The 24,992-nt window shown below is 42.3% G+C and overlaps 2 protein-coding genes across 3 annotated transcripts in view; one reads left to right on the forward strand and one right to left on the reverse strand.

Annotated features, from left to right (window-relative positions):
* STK32B (serine/threonine kinase 32B) overlaps nucleotides 1-24,992 on the forward strand; it is a 321,652-nt gene that overhangs the window by 11,332 nt on the left and 285,328 nt on the right. The window lies entirely within an intron of this gene.
* CYTL1 (cytokine like 1) lies at nucleotides 523-4,737 on the reverse strand. The gene is made up of 4 exons (XM_005300261.4): nucleotides 4,423-4,737; nucleotides 4,287-4,331; nucleotides 2,800-2,928; nucleotides 523-2,634 (listed from the first exon to the last, which is right to left on the reverse strand). The coding sequence occupies exons 1-4, from the start codon at nucleotides 4,564-4,566 to the stop codon at nucleotides 2,551-2,553; spliced, it is 402 nt and encodes a 133-aa protein (XP_005300318.1). The 5' UTR covers nucleotides 4,567-4,737; the 3' UTR covers nucleotides 523-2,550.

Here is a 24,992-nt window from a genome sequence, read left to right on the forward strand (position 1 = left end):
AGTGCACCAGTTGAAGATCACATGATGGTGAGCCTTGTTTGGAAGCAAGGTTAAACAAAATGGTTGTGTGGATGCCTGTGCACTGTTAGGAGAAATTTGGGGAATGCATGTGGACATGGGGGTGTGGGGAGGGTGTAGTCCAGGCATGGCAGGGGAATGAAATGGTGGCTAGCACACTGTATTTCTCTAGTGTAGACAAGGCCTTAAGGTATTATAGATGCCTTTCTATATAGAGATTTGCAGATCGTACAGAAATTGGAAGAGGTTGAGATCAGAATATGAAGGTGGAGGGGGACCTCCTCACTCTCATTGTGCTTGTTTTACATCTCTGACTTGGTGTTTTACTGGCCCTTAATTCCATGCAGTCTAACAGGATATTCTGGGGTTATAGAAGTTCTCGGGATGGCTTTCAAATAAATCTTATTCAGAACACATGGGACTGTTGAGATGTAAATAAAACACACCTGAATAGAGTCAAGGTCAAACTTATTCTTCAAGCAAAGGAATTAGTCATTTTTGCTTATGGCAATGTGTTTTTATTGGAATTCTCAAGCTCCTTTTGATTTCTGTAGGCATATTTTGTTTCTGCTTAGATCTTCATTAATCTATATGGTAATTTTGATTTATACTTCAATACTTTGCCTTTCTGAAAATATCCCATCCTTTTAATTAAACTCAGAGCACTCCTGTCAGGTAGGAAAATATTATTATACTAATTTTAGAGATGAGTAAAATGAGGCACAGAGAAGGTACATTGACTTGTCCAAAGTCACACAAAGGTCTGTGTTGGAACATTATGTAGGAGTCCTGATTCCAGTTCCTTTCTCTAAACACTAGAACATTCTCCCTCCTCAGAAGCTCATCCAATAGGTGCAACCCATCTCCCCAAGAACTCCAGGCACGATTGTGCCCCTGCTCATGAGCAGCCACCATGTGATCCAACTTTGTGGAGCAGCTGCTATTGATGATATGTAAATCTGTGAGAGGCAGCTGAAGAATTCTAATGGCCCCTCTTCCCTGATCAGAACCAAGTGCTGCATGTCACAGCTGAGACCAGACTATAGTTTCTGTGGCATTGGGTAACCCCAAATGTTCCAAAAATGTCAGCTCTTTCCTGTCCCCTAAACCTTGACATTTTTAAAAAGATAATTTAGGGGTTCTTTTTAGTTGCCTGATGACTTTTGAGCCTTTGGGGTTCATGATTCCAAGCTCTTCACTGCAGTCAGGAGGGGGCTAGGAACTTCCATGTCTCTTTTAAATGAAACTTGAGATTCTCACAATCGCATGACTCCAGGAGCTGGGGCTGTCAGAAAACACCAGACACTGAGATTGGCAATTAAAATCATGAGAGTTGGTAACACCTGAGAACAACACCCCAACCACCAGCATCAAGGCTCATGAAGGAGGAACCAGCAGCACAGAGTAGAGGAAGGAACCATCTATGTGTATAGTTGCCACTTCCATGGATCTCAGGAGAGTTTCTTCTAAGTGGGTCCCCAGGATCTGCAAGGTTGAAGGGGCTCACTCCCTGTACACATTTCAGGGCCACAAGGCCCTCATACTAGATGGGATGCTTTCATGGTGTTTCCAGTCTTGCTCTTTATTATATCCAATATGTGTATTATATTTCTATGACTCAATTATCACTCAAAGTTCTGAATAAGCTTCCTGAACTGCTGTCTCACCAAGCTAAATTTTTGTAACACAGAAACAGAATTAAAAATGAACATTACTCTAGTAGTACTAAAAGTTAGCATTTAAAAATGGGTGTTTCCTAAAATGTTTAGAAATGTCATCAAATGTGTTTTTAAGCACAGCTTCATTGTGCAGGCACAGAAACGTTTGCATTGCCATGGAAACAAAGCTGAAAACAGCTCATGCTGAAAAAAACCCAAGTTATAGGGTGATTGTGGAAAAAGAAGCTAGAGGGGTGATATCTTTCAGTGTGTACGTGAAATGGATCTGATGTGATGCTGACTTCTCTGGGTAGAAGGGTTTTTTATTTAGTTTTTCACTGAGATTTCCACTGACTAAAGGGTTACTTTCTATACACACAAGGTTGACACTAAAAGCTATCCACATACATGTACATAAACTGTACAAGTACAGAGATGTCTGTGACTACAGACTAACACTTCTTCTACCAATTGCTTTAGAAAAAATAGACTATTGCAAGCCTACCTCAAGTGAGAGAGGAACCACTAGGTCAGAATACAAATCATATATTTTTCTTTGTATGAATGTAGTTATTCATGAAAGAGTAACAAACCCAGCATTTAATTTCTGATCAAACAAAACATACTTTCTAATTTGGCTAAACTGAAAACATCAAATGACTAAAATACTTTCTAACCATAGTTTCGCTAGCAGCTTGATAGGTATGTAAGGCATGCAGATTTCCTGCCAAGGCTGAGAAACATGGGTAGGTCTGAGATAATAGGGCTGGTGTGCTTGAAAAAGAACAAGGTTGTTAATGTTGTAGTTGATTGCATTTTTGGGTGGCTCTTGACTTCCTTTAAACCATCCCAGGTACTTCCTGTGGTCTGACTCTTAGCTCTGAATGACAGAGGGATCAGTAGGAGACCGGATAGGGATTTCCAAAGCATCACAATCGTCAGTAAGGAACACTAAGTCCTGGGGAAATAAGAGTAATGATTAGTGTTATAAATGGGCAGTAGGGAGGCAGAAGGCAGTGGAAAATATCAAGGTTGGGGCCTGATCCAACTCCACTGAAGTCAATGGCAGTTGGATCTCCCTGGAAGCAGCCGTATTAGTAGCAATGTATGGTCATTGACATACCCTCCTGCAGAAGGAGATCATAATGGTGTACAGGCTCCGGATCTTTTCCTTCAGAGCACTCACTTGCGGCACTCTTTGGCATGCGGGGTATGCCACAAAGTTACGGAGTTTTGTCAACACACAATAATTCTGCAAGGCATGGAAAGGGTGATTTGTAAAACTGTTATGCAGTACTGGTGGATTTGCACTACCCATTGGCCACTCTCAAATATTCCCTTTCATGGGAATTCACAGCTCCCAGCTCTATGTACATGTGTGGGTTTTTGTTTTGTTTTTTTAAATAAATCCTTTATTATGTAAACAACAATCAGTATTTCATAACAGGATTGTCTGCTCCATCTTTGGTAACTGCATAGACTCCCCCGCTCCTTCTCCCCCCCCCCTCCAGTTTTGGCTCTCATAGTTCAATACAATCACTGGCTTCCTTTTATGTTCTCTAGTAGAGGATAATGCCAGCATAACCCTCTGGAGTTAGTGGAATTATATGCAGGAGAATGTGGTCTATTCCTTCAATAGGAGCACCTCAGTTTGTTACAATATACAGTAACCAAGACCTCTGTCATAATTTGCCTCCCTCCCACTGCACAGTGGTGTAAGAGTCAGGTGGAACTTTGTTCATAGCACTTAACATTTGTGCAGTATTTTGACAATGTAAACTAATTTCACAATGTTCCTGTAAAGCAGGTGAATAAATTATTACTGTCCCCATTTTGAAAACAGAGAAACTGGGGCACCGAAGCTAAATTACTTGCACTTTGCCATGCAGTGAGTCAGTGGCAAAGCTGGGAGTAGAACCCAGGAGTTCTTGGGTCTCAGCCCTTTACTGACTTCATTAGATTATGCTGCCTCCAACAAAACTTAAGGTTTTTCCCAGTTCTTTGTGAAGAAAGCATAACACGGCATGTTCTACTGCTTAGCACTGGAACTTAAGGTGCTTGCACAAAAGAATGTCACACGCATCCTTTGTGGTGGATGGACATGCATTTATTATTATCGCTGCCATTATTTTGTCTCCTATGGAAAACTTTCAGAGAGCTCAAGAAGTGATAGCTGATTAAAAAAGAGAAACTCAGCAATGCACTCCTCCACTTGAATTCATTAAAATAGCAATTTGAATGAACTAGATATGCCACATGTGGCATGAAGACAAGAGTCTTGATTCTGCTTTTGACCTTTTCGCTATTCTCATGCATTCCCATGCATACATTACATGCTGGTAATATTCCATTACAAGAAATGTACAAATGTTACTCACTTAAAAATGGTGGTTTTAATAATTTTCACAATTATAAACAAGAAAAACTTCAGAAAAACATCTTTATTTTTAAATGAGATCCTACAGTGCTGCTTTTCACTGTTTCTCTCTAGTCTAGTTAAATTTTAAAAAAATAGCTTCAAATCATACTCAAAGTAGATCCCATACTTGCACTCTTTTTCATTAGCTGCTTTTAATTCATGGTTGTAAAGAAAGAATAGTGTAAACTTACATGTATGTCCAAGTAGAGCTTTGGCAGCATCTCCACACAGGGGTCCTGTAGTAAAGAATAGAGACATTGCAATTTTTTTTCCTAGGGAGATTTGTTTCAAAAGCAACAATCTAAGTAGTGTTTTAGATCAACTCACCACAGGTTCAGTGTTCTGTAAATTCTTAAATGATGCCATGATTTCTTTGCTCAAAGACAGAATCCTTGAGTAGCAGGTTGGAGGAGCTGAACTAATCAACAGAAAAATAGAGAGCAGAACAACCAAACTCAGCAGCATCTTCATTGTGGAGAGTATGTCAATAAATGTTAATGGTTTCACAACTACTGATAGACTCCACTGAAACCTAAGTTTGACAAGTGGACTCCCACCTTAAATAGGCTCTTGTATCAATGAAAAAAATGTTTTGGGGTTTGTCCAAACAGCGGCTCACTGCCGTTTTAAATTTCCTGCCAACCTGCGAGCCAAAGCTGCTAGCACTTTCCTGCCCTGGAGCAGGGAAAGGAGGGAGTGAGGATAACCAAACAAACACCACTGGTACACTTTATCCTCTAGAGAAAACAACCCAGTAACCATCTAAATGCTAACACAAGTATGTGCAATAAACAACACAGGATTATTGTGGAGTTGCAGACCCCGCTCCTGCAACCATTTAGGCACATGCTTCCCATTATGCACACAAGTAGTCTCATTGTGTGGTTACTCACATGCATAAAGAGAAACAGGTTTCTCTAAGTCTAAATGCTAGCAAGATGGGGGCCATATATTGTTGTATTAGAATAAAAAACCATTTAAAATGGCTGTAGTGGCACACATCCTCTGCTGGTCTTGGAGATGTTGCTGAATCCAGGAGTGTAGTGGGTTTTGTTTTTGTTGCAGTCACTATTTCTATTGTTTGTATCTACATATTCAGTACTTGAGAATATGTTTCATACTAAACTTCCCAACACTGGACCAGATTCCGATTCTCTTTTTTTTTTTTTTTTTTTTTTTTATGGTAATCAACAGAAAAATAGAGAGCAGAACAACCAAACTCTAACTTTTTGTACTTTAGTCTTTGACTTAAGTCATGACAGGTTGAAGAGTTTCCTGTCCAATCTTTTGTGGAGATACACTCCATCATTCATGTCCTTAAATGTGCAGTTCAGGACTACCGAGAAGAAGATTCCAAAGAGCATAGGGACAAGAACACATCCTTGCTTTACTCCACTTTTCTTCTCAAAGCTGTCCGAAGTTGACCTGTCAAACTGGACAGTTCACATGTCATGGAATGAACATATAAGATTTAACAGGGTTGGTGGGTTATCTTTTCTAGCATTGTAAATAGACCTGCTCTGCTGGCTGACTGTCAAATGCTTTGGTTAAATCCACAAAGGTGATGTACAATGGTCAGTTTTGCTCTCTGCATTTTTCCTGGGGTTGACAGAGAAAATATCATGTCTATAGTTGATCTTCCAGCCCTGAATCCGCACTGTGATTCAGGGTAGACACAATTCGCCAGCTGTTGTAGGTACACTAAGATGACATTTGCGAAAGCTTTCCCCATTATACTTGGTAGTGATATAGCCCTGTAGTTGTTGCAGTTGCCCTTTTCACCTTTAGTTTTATATAGAGTGGTCATGTTCACATCTCACATCTTTTGTGGTACCTCACCTTCTTTCCAGCACTTAAGTTGCAGATGATGAAGATATGCAGGTGGTAGGCTGTCTTTCCCTCACTTGAGGATTTCTGTTGGGATGCCATCTGTTCCAGGAGCTTTGCCACTTGATAGCAAATCAATGGCCTTGCTTAGCTCTTCTATGGTGAGCTCCACATCTAGCTCTGGCATGACCTGTAGAGTTGGTATTTGGTCCAGTGATTCGCTGGTGGTGGTGATTCTTTTGTGTGTGTGGCTCCGAATAGTGTTCGAGACAACTGCTTACTTTTATCTAGAAGGATTTCACCACTGTGAAATTTGAGAGGGACCTAGAGCTTTGTTCAGGCCATCATACATGACTTGGAGGTTTCCTGTATCTGAAGCTGTCTGTATCTCTTCACAGAGCTTCACTAAAATCAAAAAGGTACTAATCAAGGGACTCCTATTCGCTGATGCTTCTGCCCTCATAGCCCATTGTGACTGGGATCCTGGGGTGGGGGGACAGCTGAGGTCATTCAATTAGGGGGTGAACTGCAAAGAATGGGGCAGACAATCCCCAAAGCTGGTGGATATATCAATACTTAAAGAAGCTGTTTTGTGCTGGCTGGTAAATTTATTACCTCACTAGTTGCTCAGAAGCCAATAACTGTTTCCTTAAAGTGATCCAGCCTCAGGCCTCCATCCAGGTACCTAAGTCAAGAATGATGAAGATTACTGAATCTTTTTCATCATATAAAAGAAAAGGTTCTACCAATCCCAAAGGATGTGACACATTACCTCCCAGGTTAATTAATATTCCAGATCTTACCCAAATACATGCTTACAGCTAATTCTTATTAACTAAACTAAAATTTATTTAAAAAGAAAAGTGTGGTTAAAAGAACAATATACATACAGATGAGTTCAATTCTTGATGTTCAGATTCATAGCAGAAGTGGTGAGCTTTTGTAGTTTCAAAGAGTTCTTTTGGAATTTAGTCCATAGGTTAAAGTCCAATGTCCAATATCGCATTCAGGGTGTACCAGCTTAACTGGGATCTCAATCTGGTGATTCAAACTTCCCTTGATGAAGCATAAGCAGAGCTGAGATAAAAAGGATTGGGACCCCAAGTCATTTATACAGTTTTCTAGTATCTACTTTACCATACAGTCCTGGATAAACAATAGGCTTTTGTTGTAACCTTCTGTTTTCTAAACCTCATCCGTAACTAATTACACAAATTAACATAGGGCAATTTATCCATTAGGCAGTCTATCTCAAACTTCAAGTTGGGGATTGGTCGTGCTTTGAGCAGGGGGTTGGACTAGATGACCACCTGAGGTCCCTTCCAACCCTGATTTTCTATGATTCAAAGAGACACATAGACAATGACACTTTCACCCAAGATTCATCTAAATATTAATATTCCCTTTTGGTCTTTGAATTAATAGTTATAGTGACAGACAGGAACTTCTGTTTACATGGCTAACGTTTATGAGTACACACAGACTATTAGTATCATTTTTAATTTCTAACAATATAGGTTTGCATTTCAAAATTCTAGCCAATCTAACATTGAATGGTCCTCATTACCATTCACATGCTTTCTAACATGACTTTAAAGGTTGGCTTTGGGACATTCAGCCTGCAAACTGTTTAACCCTTTCTGTCCTTGTATTATACTTTGTATAAGATTCATTGCAATTATATAACAGTGGTAGCAATAATGAGTTGCACGATTATATTTTAATTAGACAACGTCACACCCACAATGAAGATCTACTACAAGAACTCATGGACCACCTTCCAAGTGCTTGTCAGGCACTTGTTCTCACCATTAGCATTAAGAATGGTGTATTAGGACAGGGGGTTCCATGAGATCCTTCAATCACCTTAAATGAAAACCAGCTAGAAGTAGTCCAAATATTCAGCTACTTAGGTTTTACAGTGACCACCAACCTCACTGGAACTAAATGTTCACATTGGAAAGGCTGACACCACCTTTAGCAGACTAACTAAAAGAGCATGCAACAACTCAAAGATTAACATAAAGACTAAAATGCTAGTTACCAAGCTTGTGTCCTCAGCACTCTTGTGTATGGTGGGGAAACATGGACAACTTATGCTCACCAGGATAAAAGGTTAAATGGTTTCCACCTATGCTCTTTATGCTGCTTACTCAACATCAAATGGCAAGATAGTCACCAATGTGGAGGTTCTTCAAAGGGCAAATTTACCAAGTGTGACAGCTTTGCTGAAGCAGAGACAACTTCGCTGGCTGGGCCATCTGAGTAGGTTGGAAGACAGCTCCCCATGTAGCATGGCCTTGGGTATGCATCTATCAGAGGGAACAAGAACGGGACATCTCAAGCTTTGCTATAAAGCAGTGGTTCCCAAACTTGTTCCACCACTTGTGCAGGGAAAGCCCCTGGCAGGACGGGCCGGATTGTTTACCTGCCGCATCTGCAGGTTCAGCCAATTGTGGCTCCCAGTGGCTGCCGTTCACTGCTCCAGGCCAATAGGAGGTGCTGGAAGCGGCACAGGCCTAGGGACGTACTGGCCGCCACTTCCAGCAGCTCCCATTGGAACTGGAGCAGCAAACCACCGCCAGGGGCTTTCCCTGCACAAGCGGTGGAACAAGTTTGGGAACCACTGCTATAAAGCTACATGCAAGCGAGACAGGAAGGAATTTAGAATTGATCCTGACCAATGGGAAGTCTTGGCAAGTGACTATAAAAAGCAGCGCCATCATCTCCATCAGGGCATCAAAGTCTATGACAGGAGCTGGCTCCTACAGCTTGGAGAGAGGAGCCTGTAGGAAGTAAGCTGCTTCCAACCAAGACACATACATTTGCAACAATTGTCCTGGGCTGCTTTGTTTATGCCCCATCAGTAAGTGTGTCACAGGAAACCAAAGACTGCCTCTGGAGCATATAGGAAGTGTAGCACTTCCTGGAGGACTTACTCTGTAGCACATCTACCCTTTTTGCAGATCCCTTTCTAAAGTTCCTGATTGTATTTTGTTATGGGTTGTTAGTTTAATTTAGTAGTATTTTAGTTCAATCAGTGATTTAATAACCCTTCAGGTTGCTCCAACACAAGGCCCAGATTTTTAAAGGTATTTAGGAGTTGGTCTCATTAATAATGCAAGGCCTAAATTCCGTTTTCAAAAGTGACTTAAACTCTTAGGCCTACAGTTGGGTTGGAAATGTTTTTACCATCCCATGAAAACTTTTGAGGTTTAAAATGTTTTCTTATTCTGCAGTGATATAAAAGACCTTTTCAAAGCTTTTCATGATAAACAGACCCTAGGAGAGCTGATACCCTGCATGAGTCCTAACCACTAGACTGTAGGAGACCTAGGTTCATATCCTTTCTTCAAATCAGGCAGTGCAGGGACTCAAGCCTGGATCTCCCATATCCTCATTGAGTGCCCAAACCACTAGGCTGTTGGCTATTCTCAGATTGATGTTTGCATACTCTCTCTCATGAGATTTCTGTGAAAATGTTTGAAAGGCCTCTTCCATACCAATGTGGAATGAGAGAAATTTTGAAATCTCAAATTGTCATGCTTTGCTCAGCATTGCCAAGCCTAAGTGACTTGTCAAAGATCATGCTGGAAGAACATGGTGGAGATGGGAATCAGACCCAGATTTTAAGTCCTAATCCGTGCTTTAAGCACAACACTCTCTTCCCTCTCAATGTCCCTGTATTACAACCTCAATTTTTATAGTGAAACACAAATCTCTATATTTCCCAGGTCTCTTTCTTTTGTATTTTTCCCTTCACCTAGAAATGGAAGACAGATCTGTAAGAAACAACTGTCCTTGTCTCAAGTGCTTGAATTTTTTAAAAGCACATGGATCCTTTTCATAAATGTCTATTTTAATTACCATAATACTTAACAATAACATGTTATACTTAACTGCATTTAGATTCAGAGGGGTAGCCGTGTTAGTCTGAATCTGTAAAAAGCAACAGAGGGTCCTGTGGCACCTTTAAGACTAACAGAAGTATTGGGAGCATAAGCTTTCGTGGGTAAGAACGTCACTTCTTCAGATGCAAAAAATGAGGTTCTTACCCACGAAAGCTTATGCTCCCAATACTTCTGTTAGTCTTAAAGGTGCCACAGGACCCTCTGTTGCATTTAGATTGCACTTTACATGTTCATAGCATTTTAGTGTTTTGATTGCCAATCAACTGCAGAGTAGACTAATACAAGGGAAAGAGAGAGGAGGAAAAAAAAATTCTGTGAGCTGACAATGAGTGAATAGAGCTGAGCTAATACATCAAAATATTTTCCATTAATTACTCAGAGAACATGACGTTCACTCCACCTGTTTCTATGCCCCTCTTGCATCCACTTTCTGAGAATATTCCTGTGAATGAGATTAGTGGCAGGAGTGTTCATGGAAATAAGTTTTAAGCTAAATAATGGAGAACACTTTTGCAAAACTTTAAACTCCTGAATGTGACACTCAAACTTGATTCTTAGTTACTCATCTAATCAGAACAGAAAAAAATATTGTGTGACTAATGTATCCAATCTAACAAAGGGCACTTCACGTGCACATGGAAACAATGAGACACAGACATGACAAGTTTAAATGCAGAGGCCACAGCTTTATTTAAAACTCTCTTTTTCCAAACTGGGTAAGTAACTTACTTTCTGTGTAGTTTGTGTTGTTCCAGTGCATTTCCCAGTGGGCACTAATGGCCCTGGTGGACATAGCCTTCATACCCATCCTCAAGTTTGTCCTCTCTGCTCCCTCAAGCCTGCCAAGGGACTCTCACTGGCCAGAGTCCTGACCCACTCCCCTCCTCCACGCTGAAGGTGGATGAGATGAGATGAGAGGAGCCAGGAGTTGCCTGGGATAGAAGCTTCCTTCCCCTCCCCAACATGGTCGTACCCAGACAGCCCAATAGGTTACAGGGACCTTAGTCGGACACTTTTTTTTTTTCTTCTTCTTCTAATCCATGAATTGCACTGGAACCTGCTGAACTGCAACAATTGTAATTTAACCCCTCCCCTAACCCCCAGACCAGAACTGGATGCCAGGTGGAAGGTTAGCCAGTTTTGCCACATGGAAGAAGTCCCTTCCAGACCCCAAAATTGGTGATCAACCAAACCCCTGGCATCACCAGGGATCCAGCAGGTAGATAAAGGGTGAGGCTGAAACTGGGAGTCCACAATGGCCATCCAGCCTAGTCAGCAAGCTGCATCAACCACCCTCACACTCCAGTACCACCGAATGGGAGCCAAACACCTGGCCCCAGCACCACACTCACTGCCCAATGGCAGCAGCAACGGGCAGGACAAGCCCCCTGCTCCTGCCACGTTCTGGCCCCTGATGCAGCATGTGACCCCTTCCCACACCCTGAGCATGAGAGAGGAAGGAAGGGCTGGGGGGGGGGGGGAGGGAGAAGAAAGAAGAAGCAGATACCACATGCAGGAACAAAGGGGGGTGTGAGAGAAAAGGAGAGGGCTCTATTCTGTGCTGATTAGGCCTCAACTGGAGTATTGTGTCCAGTTCTGGGTGCCACATTTCAGGAAAGATGTGGACAAACTGGAGAAAAGTGCAAAAAAGATTAAAGGTGTAGAAAACCGGACCTAGGAGGGAAGATTAAAAATATTGTGTTTGTTTAGTTAGGAGAAGAGAAGACTGAGAGGGGACATAAGTTTTCAAGTACATAAATCATTACAAGGAGGAAGGAGAAAAATTGTTCTCTTTAACCTCGGAGGACAGGACACAAAGCAATGGGCTGAAATTGCAGCAAGAGTGGTTTAGATTGGACATTAGGAAAAATTTTCTCTCCCGGTGGTTAAGCACTGGAACAAATTGCCTAGGGAGGTTGTGGCATCTCCATCATTGGAGATTTTTAAGAGCAGGTTAGACATACATCTGTCAGGGATGGTCTAGATAATACTTAGTCCAGTCCCCTGCACTCATGGCAGGACTAGAAGACCTCTTGAGGGCCTTCCAGTACTTTGATTTTATGAAGAGCACTGCTTCATCTACTCACCTTCCCCACCCTAGCCCCAGAAGCTGTCTCTGTTGCTCTTGGCTCCATCAAAGCCACACTCTGACTAGCAAGATGGCCATTCAGAATTCTTGGTATCAAATACTTGCAACAAGTTACATGTGAGCAATCCAAAGAGCTAGATATATGTGCAGATGCTATTTAGAGCCTGAGGGTGGCTGGCCCTAAAGTGGCAGCAAAGGAGAGAAAGAGGAAGCACCCCCAACTACCTACTCATGCCCCAGTGTTGCATCCTGCCTCCTTGCTCAGACACAGGGAGAAAACTGCCCTCTATCCCAGTGCAGATGGAGGGGCCTGAGCTTTGGATCCACCAGCCTTCTTTCTATATACCCACCCACACCCCCCATTTGTTCACTAGCAGAACTGACCTGGAACAGAAAGTGGTAAAACTGACTTGCACTCATAAAGAGAGAGCAGTTCCTCACTCACCAGGACTCCTTCTGGGGTGATGCAGTGCTGCATTATTGCCCCATACTCAGGGCTAGAAACAAAGGCTGGATCTAGCCCTCGGTTATTTGAAACTATTCACTAATAAATTTCAGAAAATCAAAAACTGCTTATGGACATCTTGTGCATGGAAAAAGCAGCTAGATTGGTCAAATAATTCACTATGAATTATTTGCTCAGCTCTAGCATTCATCACTAGCAATAGAGTTTTGTTTGTCCCCCCACCCCTGCCTTCTGATGAAGCTAATGTGGAGAAAGCTGCCTGATGCATTGAGCCACATGCCAGCTGTGACAGTTAAAAAATGAGATACACTAAATGGTATTGAATAGAGGCTTTTTTTTTTTAAGAAAACCGCTGTTACTGAAGGAGGAAGTCAGGTTTAATTTTTTTCACCTACATCATCTCATCTTTGGGCCAGATCACATACAGAGAGTTGATCCAAACCCAAGTGAATAGCTCAATGTCTGCCAAAGTCACCGGCACTTCTCAGCATGCAAACTACCCTTCTCAGTTAAGAAAATAACAGAATTATTTTTTAATTGCATTAGAGTTTGTAGCTGCTTTGAGAAGTTCTAGCAGATCAACTATGAGCAGTTTATTTTCAACCCATGTCCCTGATATGGGCAAACAATTATTCCCTTTATTTAAGGTGAGCATTGAACTTCTTAGAGATGTGCTATCAGCTCTAGACATTGAGAATTGATAATGGGGACATGGAAACTTTCACTTCTAGAGCGCCTGGTACAAATCTGGTCCAGGTATATAGTGACTAAAATCCATCTATTTGTTGCTGGCTTACCTATGTGAGGCCAGTTGGTCTTGGATCACATTTTCCATCTTATGGAGAGACAAAAGCCTTGAATGGAAATGGAAATGGAATTACCCTTAGCAGAAGCGAGTGACCTCTGAAAGTGCGTAATCAAAATTGACATAGAAGGGGGTCCTCAGAGCCAGATTGCAGCAGTTGCTAAGGATCTAAATGTGTCGGATTCTAAAAGGGTATGAATTGCCCAGCTACTTTATTACATCATGAGTTGATTCCTTCAGGTCTGTGGCAGGACAGTGTGGATAAATTTTCACTATCATGCACCACATCTGATCAGTAGACAAGATATTCGGTCTCTAGTGCCATCAAGATGGCACATTTGATGAGTGATAATTATTTACTTAAAGCCAGATGCTGTCTCCCTTACTCATGTTGAGTAGTCCCTTACTCCATAAATAGTCCCATTGCTACTGACCATGTGTGATTTCAATAGGACAACTAGTGGAAGGATTACTCAGTGCTAGTGGGCTTGATTCTGCTCTCACACAATGTAAATCAAGAGTAGCTCACTAAAGGAAGTGGAGTTGCACTGATGTAAAATTGGTGTAAGCAAGAAGAGAATCAGGAAATTACTGGAAATGTTATACTGCAGACTACTTAAATTTAAAACCAACAAACTTTCCATCTATAGGAAAACTTTATTTAAAACCTTCAGCTCAAAAGCAAAGGAAAAAGCAGTCTTTTTACATTTCCAGTGGCTACCGTGGACTTCAGCAATGGGTCTGTCAACATATTGGTGTATATTCTATTAAAACAACAAACCAGACTTGTTAGTTAGTGGCAGGGGTTTTTAAAAATTGTAAATACACCATAAAAGCCAAGCTAGGTTGGCCTGGTCATAACGCAACACAGGGATCCAAGTCTGGGTCATGGTTACCATACGTCTGGTTTTTCCCGGACATGTCCGGCTTTTCGGCAATCAAACCCCCGTCCGGGGGGAATTGCCAGAAAGCCGAACATGTCTGGGGAAAATGCCGGCCGGGCACTTCCCCTCCTGCAGTGGCTTTGCTCCTCCCCTGACTCTTCGGCTCTGTTTAAGAGCCGAGCTGCCCGAGCGCTACAGGCTTTGGGCAGCCCCTGTGCCGCCGGAGCCCAGGAGGGGAAGTGCCCGGCCGGGGGCGCAGGGTCCGGAGGCATGGGGGCTGCCCGAGCGCTACCGGCTTCACGGTTTGCTGGGCAGCCTCCAGACCCTGCGCCCCCGGCTGGGCGCTTCCCCTCCCGGGCTCCAGCTGCACTGGGGAAGCGCCGGCCAGGGGCGCAGGGTCTGGGGGCTGCCCAGCAAACCGTGAAGCCAGTAGCGCTCGGGCAGCCCTTTCAGCGGGGCTGGGAGTGGGAGGGAGGAGAGGGTGGAGTTAGGGTGGGGTTGGGACGGGGAAGGGGCGGAGTTGGGGCGGGGCCAGGGCCCCGAGGAGGGTCCTCCTTTTTTAATTTGTTAAAGATGGTAACCCTAGTCATGACCTTGCCTTGTTCTCCAGCCGGTAGCAAGCCCAGCAGAATCAGCACATTCAGCTCCAGGGGAGAAGGAGTAGTTCTCTCTAGCAGTGTCTTCTGGCTAACTGAAATAGTGGAATTGATAGCATTTGATTAAACTGTTCAGCCCTCGTCATCAGGGAGAAGACTGTGATACATAGGCTTAGAGAGGAAAATAGAGGACCACTTTTCTAAATAAAACTAACATGGCTGAGTGGTAGGTAAAGTCTTGATAAATCTCTGGTAATATTTGGAGTGTCACAAGGTGACCAGTGTCCCCAGACCAGGGGGAAATGGGGCCAGCCCCACCTGTGCTGTAATTAACTATATCTCAGCCTGTGGGGGTGGGGGTGGAACTGCTAGTATCAGGTGCTAGCATGGTGAACATATGGTTTCATTGAAAAGTTTCGAGAGAACAAAGTTGGGGGAAGCTATGATAGGAACTGCAGGCAGCAGCTTAGACTCCTGGGGGAAGCCCTGGATAGGGCCCATAAAAAAACAGACAGGTTCCTGGAAGAAGCAGCCAGATTGTTCATGTGTGGAGGCAGTGGGAAACTAGTCAGGAGGAAAAGCATTTCTAGGGAACTGAAGTAAACCGTAGGTGGTGAGAGGGACTCCCAGTAAGGTAGCCTGAGAGTCAGGTTTCTCTAGCAGAGCCAGAAGGACTCAAAGGTAGCACCAGGGGTGAGAACTGAGCCAGAAGGTAGTCTGAAGAATAGCCACAGGGGCAGAAGCACAATGCATGTGGATGTTTTCTTTGACATTTAGTTGGACTTTCCTTACTCTGGAAAGGGACTAAATTTTAAGTGTGAGCTTGCTGGAGGACTGAGTTACCCAGAAGACAACTTCCTGTGGAGTCAGACCAGCTGATAAGAGACTGATGAAAGAAGTCTCTCTGCAATGCTTTGTTGGTTGTTGTTTGAGTGGGAACTCTGGTGAGTGAGCCCCAGGACATGGGGGGGGGGGGGGAGAACTAGAGACAGAGGATTAGAAAGTAGAGGTGTGTCTAAGCTACAAAATTCTGATTTCAGATCTGAACTCCCCCCTGACTGCTTACATCTAGGTTTTGGTCAGAGACCTGAGGACCATAGAAGCCAAGCAACCAAAAGGTACTTGAGCAGGGAGAGAACCATCAGCATGGAAAGGGAAGAGAAGAGATGGAGCTGGACTATACATCATAAGGTTGTGGTGAGGTGGTAGCAAAATGGAGACTCCTAGACAGGCGAAACATATGACAGGAAGACACTGGAGGAGAGCAAGATATAACTTAACACATAACACACATTTAAGTTTGTCTTCTGTGCCTGATTCACAGAGGATCTGAGTCTGTTATAGTATCCTAGTTGGGAACTGTGGGACTGATCCAAAACCCACTGAATTCAGTGGGGAGTAGCTCAGCCTTTTAGCTGAAGTTGCAGATGTTCATGTCTGTGGCTCTAGAAAACCCAGATTCCATCTTTGATGATGATCAAGGTGATGGTTGTTATAAAGAAACACCTTAATTGTACGTGAATTTCTGTGTTGGTGATCACATGTCACACAACCATTTGAGCTTCACTCCTATGGTTTCTGATGTCACCAGCACCCTTGGTGGAAATTACAATTTGTTTGTTTACTCTTTAGTATGCAAAATTCCTTATAAAAGCAAACAAAAATAGATTGACTTACCTACCTACATTTTTGAGCTACATAATCTTGTTTGCTTTCAAATTACTAAAAAAAAAAAAAAAAAAAAAAAAAAATTTTTTTCTAAAAATGAAAGGGCTCACTGTATGGGCAGAAATTCCTGTCATGTTTGAACAGTCTACTGGGACTCCAAACAACGTTCTTTATTATCCCTTTAAAGTTGAAGACTTGTCTAGTGAATGTTTATATTAATAATATTTGGAGGCTGCCATTGGGCACCTCATGAAATGAGCCATTGATTTAAAAAAAAGGGGGGGATATAGAAAAATGCTTTTCTTTAAGCCCTGTGTATTTAGGAAGTGATTTAAAAACACCTTTCCTAAGCTTTCTGTTGTGACAAAAATAACACTCCTTGCATTTAGAGCTGGGCGGAACTGCTTTAGCAAACTTCAGTCTCTCCATTACAGAGAGGTATTCAGCGGCTTACTCTAGATACCAGGGCTTCCTGTAAGGGTTTGTTTACACTGGGATTTATTTATTTTGCACTGATGCAGCTATATTGATGTAACTACACTGGTATGAACCTTTAGTGCAGATGCACTGCATAGGTGTAAAAGATACAGCTTGCCTTCATTTGAAACTGCAGTAAGCCAGACTTGTGCAAGTCATTTTTGATATCCATACTCCCTGCTAGTGATTTGCACCTCTTGGTGAAGCTCCACTGGCGCGCACATGCCCAGTGCAGACAAGCCCTAACCAACTTGCAGTACCTTATTACTATACAGTAGTTAGCATGAAACCATAGTGCCTTTTGTTGGTGATTGAATTCTTTGTTGCTTAATCTCTGGTGCTGAATTATTTTGTAGTCCTATTGTCCTCCCCAGCATTCTTGCGGTTTCCATATACTAAGAGCAAACCGATATTGCCACTCAAAAAGACATTTATTTTAAATCAAGTGAATAAAAGATACTAAACAAATCCCCATGAAACAGTCAGGAGTAGAACCCAGGTGTTCTGACTAGGGATAGTGAGCATATCTGGCTTAATTTCACATGAGCCACACAAACCAAAATCTGGAGGACCTATTAACCGGGAACTGGCACTGTACTAATACCTGCAAGTTACTTGAAAGTTAGATTTCTATACAACACATATGGAGATGGGGGTGGGACTTGGTGGTCTTTGAGGTAGGATGGCCCAATGGTTCGGGCATGAACTTGGAACTCAGGAGACCTGAATTCAATTTCATGCTCTGCCACAGACTTCTTTTGTGATAGATTTTTTTTGTGGGGGGGGGGGAGGAGGGGGGCAAGTTACTTGGCTTCAGAACTTTAGAAGTTATTTTGGCTCCTAACACTGATTTCAATGCGATTTAAGAGCCTAAATACCTTTTGAGGATCTGGATCTTAGTCTGTTTCTACCTTAGTTCCCCATCTATAAAACAGTGATAATGCTCTTGAGACAAATACACTGACAATGGTGATTGCACAACTCTAGTCCTGACTCTCCTATTTTGGCAGTGACCACTAGACTTACTGATCCTAGTAATGTAGGCTTTAGAGATTTGTCTTCACCACCAAAAAAAGTTTGTTTTTTAAACTTCAGGATTACTACTACCCATGAGCTATGCCAGGGGAAAACCGCAATGAAAAGCAGGCACTTTAGTTTTACCATGAAGTAAATTAGGTGAGGTCTAGCCTAGGGGAGTATGGGGGTGTCTGTAGAAGGTTAGACTTTTACCTTGAGGTAAAACTAAGTGCCTGGTCTTCAGTGTGTGTGTGTATGATCCTGAGGTCAAAACACACTATTTCCTAGCAGTGACAAGGCTTAAGCAACATTTCTAGATTCTGGTTTTGGATTTAGATCCATATTTGTTAATCTGAGGCAGCTGAGAAACCAAGCCCACTTACTAACAAACTATCCCCTCCACCGCTTTTCCAAAATATGTTACATAGCTCCAGGTCTTCTCACCATCAGTCGTCTTCACACCCCTTGTGGTCATCTTTACAATGAAGAATGTTGTGAAACTAACAGCTAGCAAAGAATGTATTTGGGCAGCACATTCTGTGGGCCAAATTCATCTCTGGTGTAAACCCACTAAGGAGATTAATGGCTGGGGTCTGAGATACCCACTTGCTCGTAGAAGATGTCCCTCTAGATCATACTGGTAAGGAACTTCTGTGTATACGGTGCCTGATCTGTGGTAAATGGAGGACTTTGTTCCCCAGGACTAGCTTTCCCACACTTTTCAGCAGTGTTAATTCACTAAAACATGCACAATGAAACGAATAAGATTGAGAATGCAACTATGTATAATCAACTGGTTCAATCTAAACAGAAATCCAGGGAGACATCCCTGCTGAACTACAACATGCACCAAAGCTTTTTCAGTACATTCTTAGCATAGTAGCAGGTTGTTTTCCATTCATCCTTTTTGCCCAGAAACTATTCTTTGGTCAAATGTGCATTGCTTTGTGTATCTCTGATTACAAACAGCTCTTCCAACAGACTAATATAATAGCAAAGCTAAAACAAATCCTCAAATCAAATAGTTATGATGAGCAAAGTTCCCAGCTCACCTTTATGTAATAGACTGTGGCTCTATTATTCTTTTCTCTCCACATACGTAGATCTCCTACTGTGTATAAACCTTATGGATGAAATCCTGGCTCCCCTGAAATCAATGGCAAAACTCAGACTTCATAGAGCCAGGATTTCACTTTAGGTATCAGGAAGCCAACTTTGCAAGCTCCTTCGAGCTACACTGGACATCAAGGATCTTGTCCACTTTGCACGGTGTGAATAACTCCGCAAAATGTAAGAACATGGAGAACAGGCCCTGGATGAATGAAGCTCTGACTAGAGTCATGTATGTTGTGAAAATAACTGGAGTTGCTTTCTGTTCAAGAAATTGAATAAACTTATCAGCCAGGCTCAGGAATGGAATTAGGCAAAATAAATTATTGAGCATGACAAGGAAAAGTAGATAATGGAGCATGACAAAAATGAGTGTTAATATGTATGCTGTGTATCAAATATACTTGTCAATTAAAAACCTCATTTTTATTGCAAACTCTTCATCTCAAATCTTTTTGTTTTAATAAAAAAAAAAAAAAAGAACCTTCTCTTCTGCTTAGGAACCACACTTCCCAACACCCTGATTATTGAGGGTCCCTATAACTTATATATATATATATATATATAATTTTATATTTATTTATTTATTTATTTTTATCCAGACAGCTGAGAAGGCAATGAGCTGGTTAATGTTAAGGACTCATGTACATTTTTGTGGAGTTTTTTGTATTTGCTGACATTCCTGGTATAGTGATAATCCAACCATAACTTAGATGAAGGCTTTGTTGATACTAGAAAATGGTACCACTTTAACTTTACTGTACCATCTGACTTCCCATCCTCTTGATATTAAAAAATAAAATCTAATATTCCTTCTCCGTGTAAGCGGTGTCTGCTGTAGCAAATGGAAGGAGATGTAATCACTACAACAACCACTGTCTTGATGTGATCCATGCCACGTGAAAACATAGAAACCCTTGTATGCAAGGATTGCAGGTTCCAGTCAAACCAGCTTTACCTTATTTCCACGCTGGAGTCAGGGCTAACTGACCAAACCAATATATATGTAATGCTGACCTGATCGATTGTGCAACAGTTATCCTCTTGTCTGATGCAAGGGATTGAACTGGGACCTCCAGAGCTAAAATGTGACCTTTCATAGCTTGAGTTAAAGAACCAAGAGTTGTAACAGACTTTCATATCCTCTGTAGATCAGGCACAGAGGGGATGTGTAACGCTGACCGGAGAGTTACACTTGCATACTGAACCCCAGTCTGAATGCAATGTTAAAACCACTGTGTAACTGTATCAGCTGTTCTATGTACTCAAAATACTATTGCTATATTGTGTACCAAACTTAGAACATGAACCCATTCTATTTATTAGTGGTACATAATTGGCAATGTCTTTGTCCATGTCAAATAGACAGAGGTGCAATTCCTTTTCATGTATAAGTTTGGTACAGGTTGTGCTTTTGCAGTAAAACAATCTGAGACACTTTAATAGTGTTATCTGTATTACTTTTATTGTCTCACAACAAAGAAATCAAGGGAACAGAAGCAAAGGTAGAGACCCTTTAGAACTCAGCGTTAGTCATTAAAGTTTTAAAGTGATCAGACAAAGCCTACTTTGATTTACTATCCTTTAACTCCACTATGTATTTATAAATGTAGCCCTCTTTTGCAATAGATGTACAAAGGGCCAGTTCCTGCTTCCACTAAAGTAGTTCAATGGGAATTTAGCCATTGACCTCAATGAGAGCCTGAACAGTCCCAAATTGTTACCTTTTAACAGTCAAAGTGTTTGCTTGAAATCTAATCAGGTGTTAATCTTTCTGGGAATGGGTTAAGTGTGTGTGTTTGTTCCATCTGGCTATAGAAGAGTATATATAGTTTGCTCTCTGTGTGAGAGAACCTAGTGTGTGACCTGAGAAGTCCTGTGGGAGGACCTAGCAATAGCCAAGCCTGGATAGAAGATCTAAGCTGTTTCTTAACAACTACAAAAAAAAGCCAAGCACCAGGAAGAGGAGAGTTTGGACTTTACACACTGTGTGTGTTTGAAGAGCTGTTTGCAGAAGGTGCCTGCTCACAGTACTTCTAAGTCAAGAAAATATTGACTAAACTTTTTTGCAACTAGTTATTTCTCCTACTCTTTCAAGGGGTGTAGACAATAGGTTCCAGAGCACCAGACCTAACTGACACTCCTAAAAGTTACTTTTTGATATAGTTTAATGACTTCAAGCTTTTCTTACTTCCTCACAAACTTAATTTCTTTCTTTATAACGCTTTCTCTCTGCTGCACCACATGTGAAGCTCCAGCTTCCCTTAGGGAAGCATTTTGTCTAGCTGTGTGGACACATTCCTTACAGGAAACAGAGGCCAGAACATACACACCAGGAACTAAATGAGAAGAATTTAACTTTTAATGGAAAACAAGCCAGAAAACTGGCCCTGGGGTCTGAAAATCAGTATACATTGAACTTGTTTTCCACTTTATTTTTTGTTTTTACTGGTTGAATCAACAGAGTAATGTATGCATTTTCTGATCAGAGGGCAGTGCCCATGGTCCGTCTCATATCCTCGGGTTGCTGTAGGGCTAAACAGAAATACACATCAGACAAGCTTGTGTCCTGCTCACGTGTGAGGCAGAAGTGGGCAAGGTCATGAGTTAAAGTTAAGGCAAAGAATTCAGAACATGAATGTGATTTTTTTTTTTTTTTTATAGATGGAAATTGGTGCAATGTGGGGGGGGAGGAAGTGAAGAGAGATTTGTTTATTATTCTATGTTTTTATTACTTTCATGGCAGGTGCCACTATGCATGGTAGGTCAGGTGCTCCATTTTCTTCGAACAGAGTCTGATACTGACACTTGCATCTAATGGGATGGTTGGAGTAGTAAAGCACTATTCAATAAGAGCAAAGGTGTCAGAATCTAGCCCTTACTTAGGAATATATGCTAAATGTCTGTCACTGTGCAAGGGCATAGCTGCTGTTGGGGTGGATTGCATGAATTGGATTGCCACCATTTTTCAACTTTACTTTCCACCGTACTGCAGTGTTTGGGGTTCCATCGGCAGGAGTAAAGCCCGGATTATTAAAGAGAGAGGCATTGCTACACTCAGTGGTGCAACTTCTACCTGATTTAGGAGCCTAGGTCTCGTTTTCAAAAGGGTTCTAGGCATTTAATCAAAATCTCATTCAGCGGAAGCTTTAGGTCAGTTTATATAGATTTAATGCCAGACAATAGCAGGCCCTTGTGCAGCTGTGCATGAAGATGGGGGGTTGCCTCCCCACCTCAGTATCCCATGCAAGGGCCAGTCACAACTGCAGTCTTTTTGCCCCTGAACACAGGGACTGCCCCTCCTGGGGCCTTCTGGAGTACAAGCCACACAAAGTGGGCAAGAAGGTTGGGGAGGAGCCATCCCCTGGCTCCTCCCCCCCCCCCCAACATTTCTTGGCCTCCCATACAAAGGGATGCCCACTGCATGATTTTAAGGAATGACACAGCATTGACACTTCATTTACACTGGGGAGCTCCTCCCCTTCCTCAGGGCTGTGCGTTAATATCTCATGTGTTCCAATGAACTAGTACTAGATTTTGAGTTTAAACATAGCAGGTAGGAAGAAATGGCAATGTCTTTTTTTCCAATCTGTACCCAGCTATATGTGGCCAGATTGTGCAAACCACACAAGGGTGAGATGGGATAGCGGCTTTTGCAGTTTACACACAGTGTGGTGGGATGATTCTGGGAATACTTGGCTTTCTTCTGGTAGTCTCATGTAACCAAAATTTCTTCTCCTAATCCCTCTTGCATGGGGATAGGTAACAGCTGGGCTGAGTATAACTCCTCCTCTATCAGCTCTGTGTTCTTGGGGAACCAAGGCGCAGTACCCAGCCTGTATGACTCATGAAAGACCTCCCCACCCCGATATCTCCCTCTGTTTGAACCAAAGCCAATCAGAAGAAAGACTTATGCTGCCTTTTCATGTCTTTTTGTAAGACACACCTAAACCCCTCCAGACAAGGGTGACAGGATTAAGGAAATGCCCCTCGCCTCACTTGCATCGAAGATAGGACAGGGAGGTATTCCGTTTGCATACAGAATGGAGAACAGAGATTCCAAGACGAGAACTGCACGGAACTCTGGGACCAGAAAAGCAAGGAAGCACTGCATGATGGGGGATCTCTGCTCCAGATGTTAATGAACCCGCGTCTGCACACTCCCAGCTCAGTAGCTATCCGACCAATTCTAGTAATAAATCCTTTATTGGTATCCAAAATACTAAAGCTGCCTAATTGCATTGTGAGCTCCTTCGAAGGAACATCACCCATAGCCAGGAATGATCAGTTCCTATTGTCTAGCCTGAACAAAACAACTTTGATATACTCCCTTGAGCCATCAGTTTACCCATAAACAAACCTAGTGTTCTCCCTTGAACCATTATTCTTTCCCTACAAAACCCCTACCCATGCTCAAGTAAGTGCTCTGATGCCTGGATCCAAAATCTGCATCAGTTCCATTGGGATTTCATCTACTCCTGACTGATCATGCTGGGGGCTCTGCCGGTCTCCAGCACTCCAGACCCTCAGCTATCACTATCACCTGGGAACCCTGATCGATTCAAGCTTCACGGAGTGGTGAGAACCCTGCTCTCTCTCTCTCTCTCTCTCTCTCTCTCTCACTATAGCCTTCTGATCCTGACTTGTGTGATCAGTTATAGTTTTCTAAACTTGACTTTTATAATCAAATTCAAGTTAGATTTAATAACTGTTTTGTTTTGTTGGGCTCCCCTTGTATGGTTATTACCTGGCAATAAATAACTTTCATGGTTAAGCTGGTTGCCTCTCTCTCTCTCCTCCCCCTCCCGGGTGTTTTTTTGGCTTCCCCATTCGCTCTGCAGCAATGCTCCTCATACCTAAGCTAAAGATCCCTGCAGAGCCCAAAAATCCTGTGGGGTTTGATCATCAAGTGGGTTACTACCAGAAAAATTGTAACATGAAAGTGGGGATAGGGACGTGCTGAACCTGGGACATATGAGAGTGGCAGCTTGGAAGTGCTGCTTGACCCAGCCTGCTCAGGTGTACTCTATTCCAGTGTGGTGCCTGTGACAGTGTACCCCATAAGGCTTTATGGGGAGGGGGTGCTTATAAATGTATGTATGACGTAACTGGAATATGTTTTGTGCTATCTGTGCCATGTAATATATCTCCGTAAAGTTTATGGTCTACTATATCTATTCATCCTATTTGTACATGTATATCATTTTCTACTTGAGGTTAAGAATATGGGCTGTATGCTGGCTTGGTTTCTAAGTAAGCTTTGTGAGGCATTTAGTCAGCTTCTTTAGGAAGGAATTCACCAGGTTAAGTACCTGATCAGGAAACACTGGGGAATAATGCATCTTGGAATGCTCCAATCCACATAAGAAGTCTTCCTGGAGACATGCAAGATACCATGTGGACAATGGCTTCGGCCTGTAAAGGCTGAGTCATGCAGGGACATGTGACTTGCACAGGTGACTCCAGAACTCCATCTTGGAGCTGGACTTTGCATAGAAGGGAAGAGGGGGGTCTCCACCCACAAGAGAGAGTCTATTTAAACCTGTGGGAGACCCCTCCATTTTGTCTTCAGCTGGCTAAAGAAGGAGCCTCTCCACCCCCCCAGGATACTTGAAGGAAACTGAAACAAAAGACAGTAACTACAGGGGTTGTGAGTGATTGCTGGACTCAGGCTAAAAGGAGATTAGCTTGTAAAAGGGAGCATTCTGGACTTGGTGAGGAACTTATCTGTATCTAGTTTTATTAGAAATAGATTTGCGCATTTTATTTTATTTTGCTTGGTGACTTACTTTGTTCTGTCTGTTACTACTTGGAACCACTTAAATCCTATTTTCTGTATTTAATAAAATCGCTTTTTGTTTAGTAATTTACTCAGAGTATGTATTAATACCTGGGGGAGCAAACAACTGTGCATATCTCTCTATCAGTGTTATAGAGGGCGAACAATTTGAGTTTGCCCTGCATAAGCTTTATGCAGGGTAAAACGGATTTATCTGGGTTTAGATCCCATTGGGAGTTGGGCATCTGAGTGCTAAAGACAAGCATAC

This window comes from Chrysemys picta, chromosome 5 (assembly GCF_011386835.1).
Source record: "Chrysemys picta bellii isolate R12L10 chromosome 5, ASM1138683v2, whole genome shotgun sequence".
Lineage (NCBI taxonomy): Eukaryota > Metazoa > Chordata > Testudines > Emydidae > Chrysemys > Chrysemys picta.

Bases quoted from the DNA above. Each gene is read 5' to 3' on its own strand.
- CYTL1 (XM_005300261.4), bottom strand. From the start codon at position 4,566: ATGAAGATGCTGCTGAGTTTGGTTGTTCTGCTCTCTATTTTTCTGTTG. The intron at 4,332-4,422 runs GTGAGTTGATCT...TCTTTACTACAG, and splicing joins TACAGAACACTGAACCTGTG to GACCCCTGTGTGGAGATGCT. The intron at 2,635-2,799 runs GTATGTCAATGA...TTATTTCCCCAG, and splicing joins TGATCTCCTTCTGCAGGAGG to GACTTAGTGTTCCTTACTGA.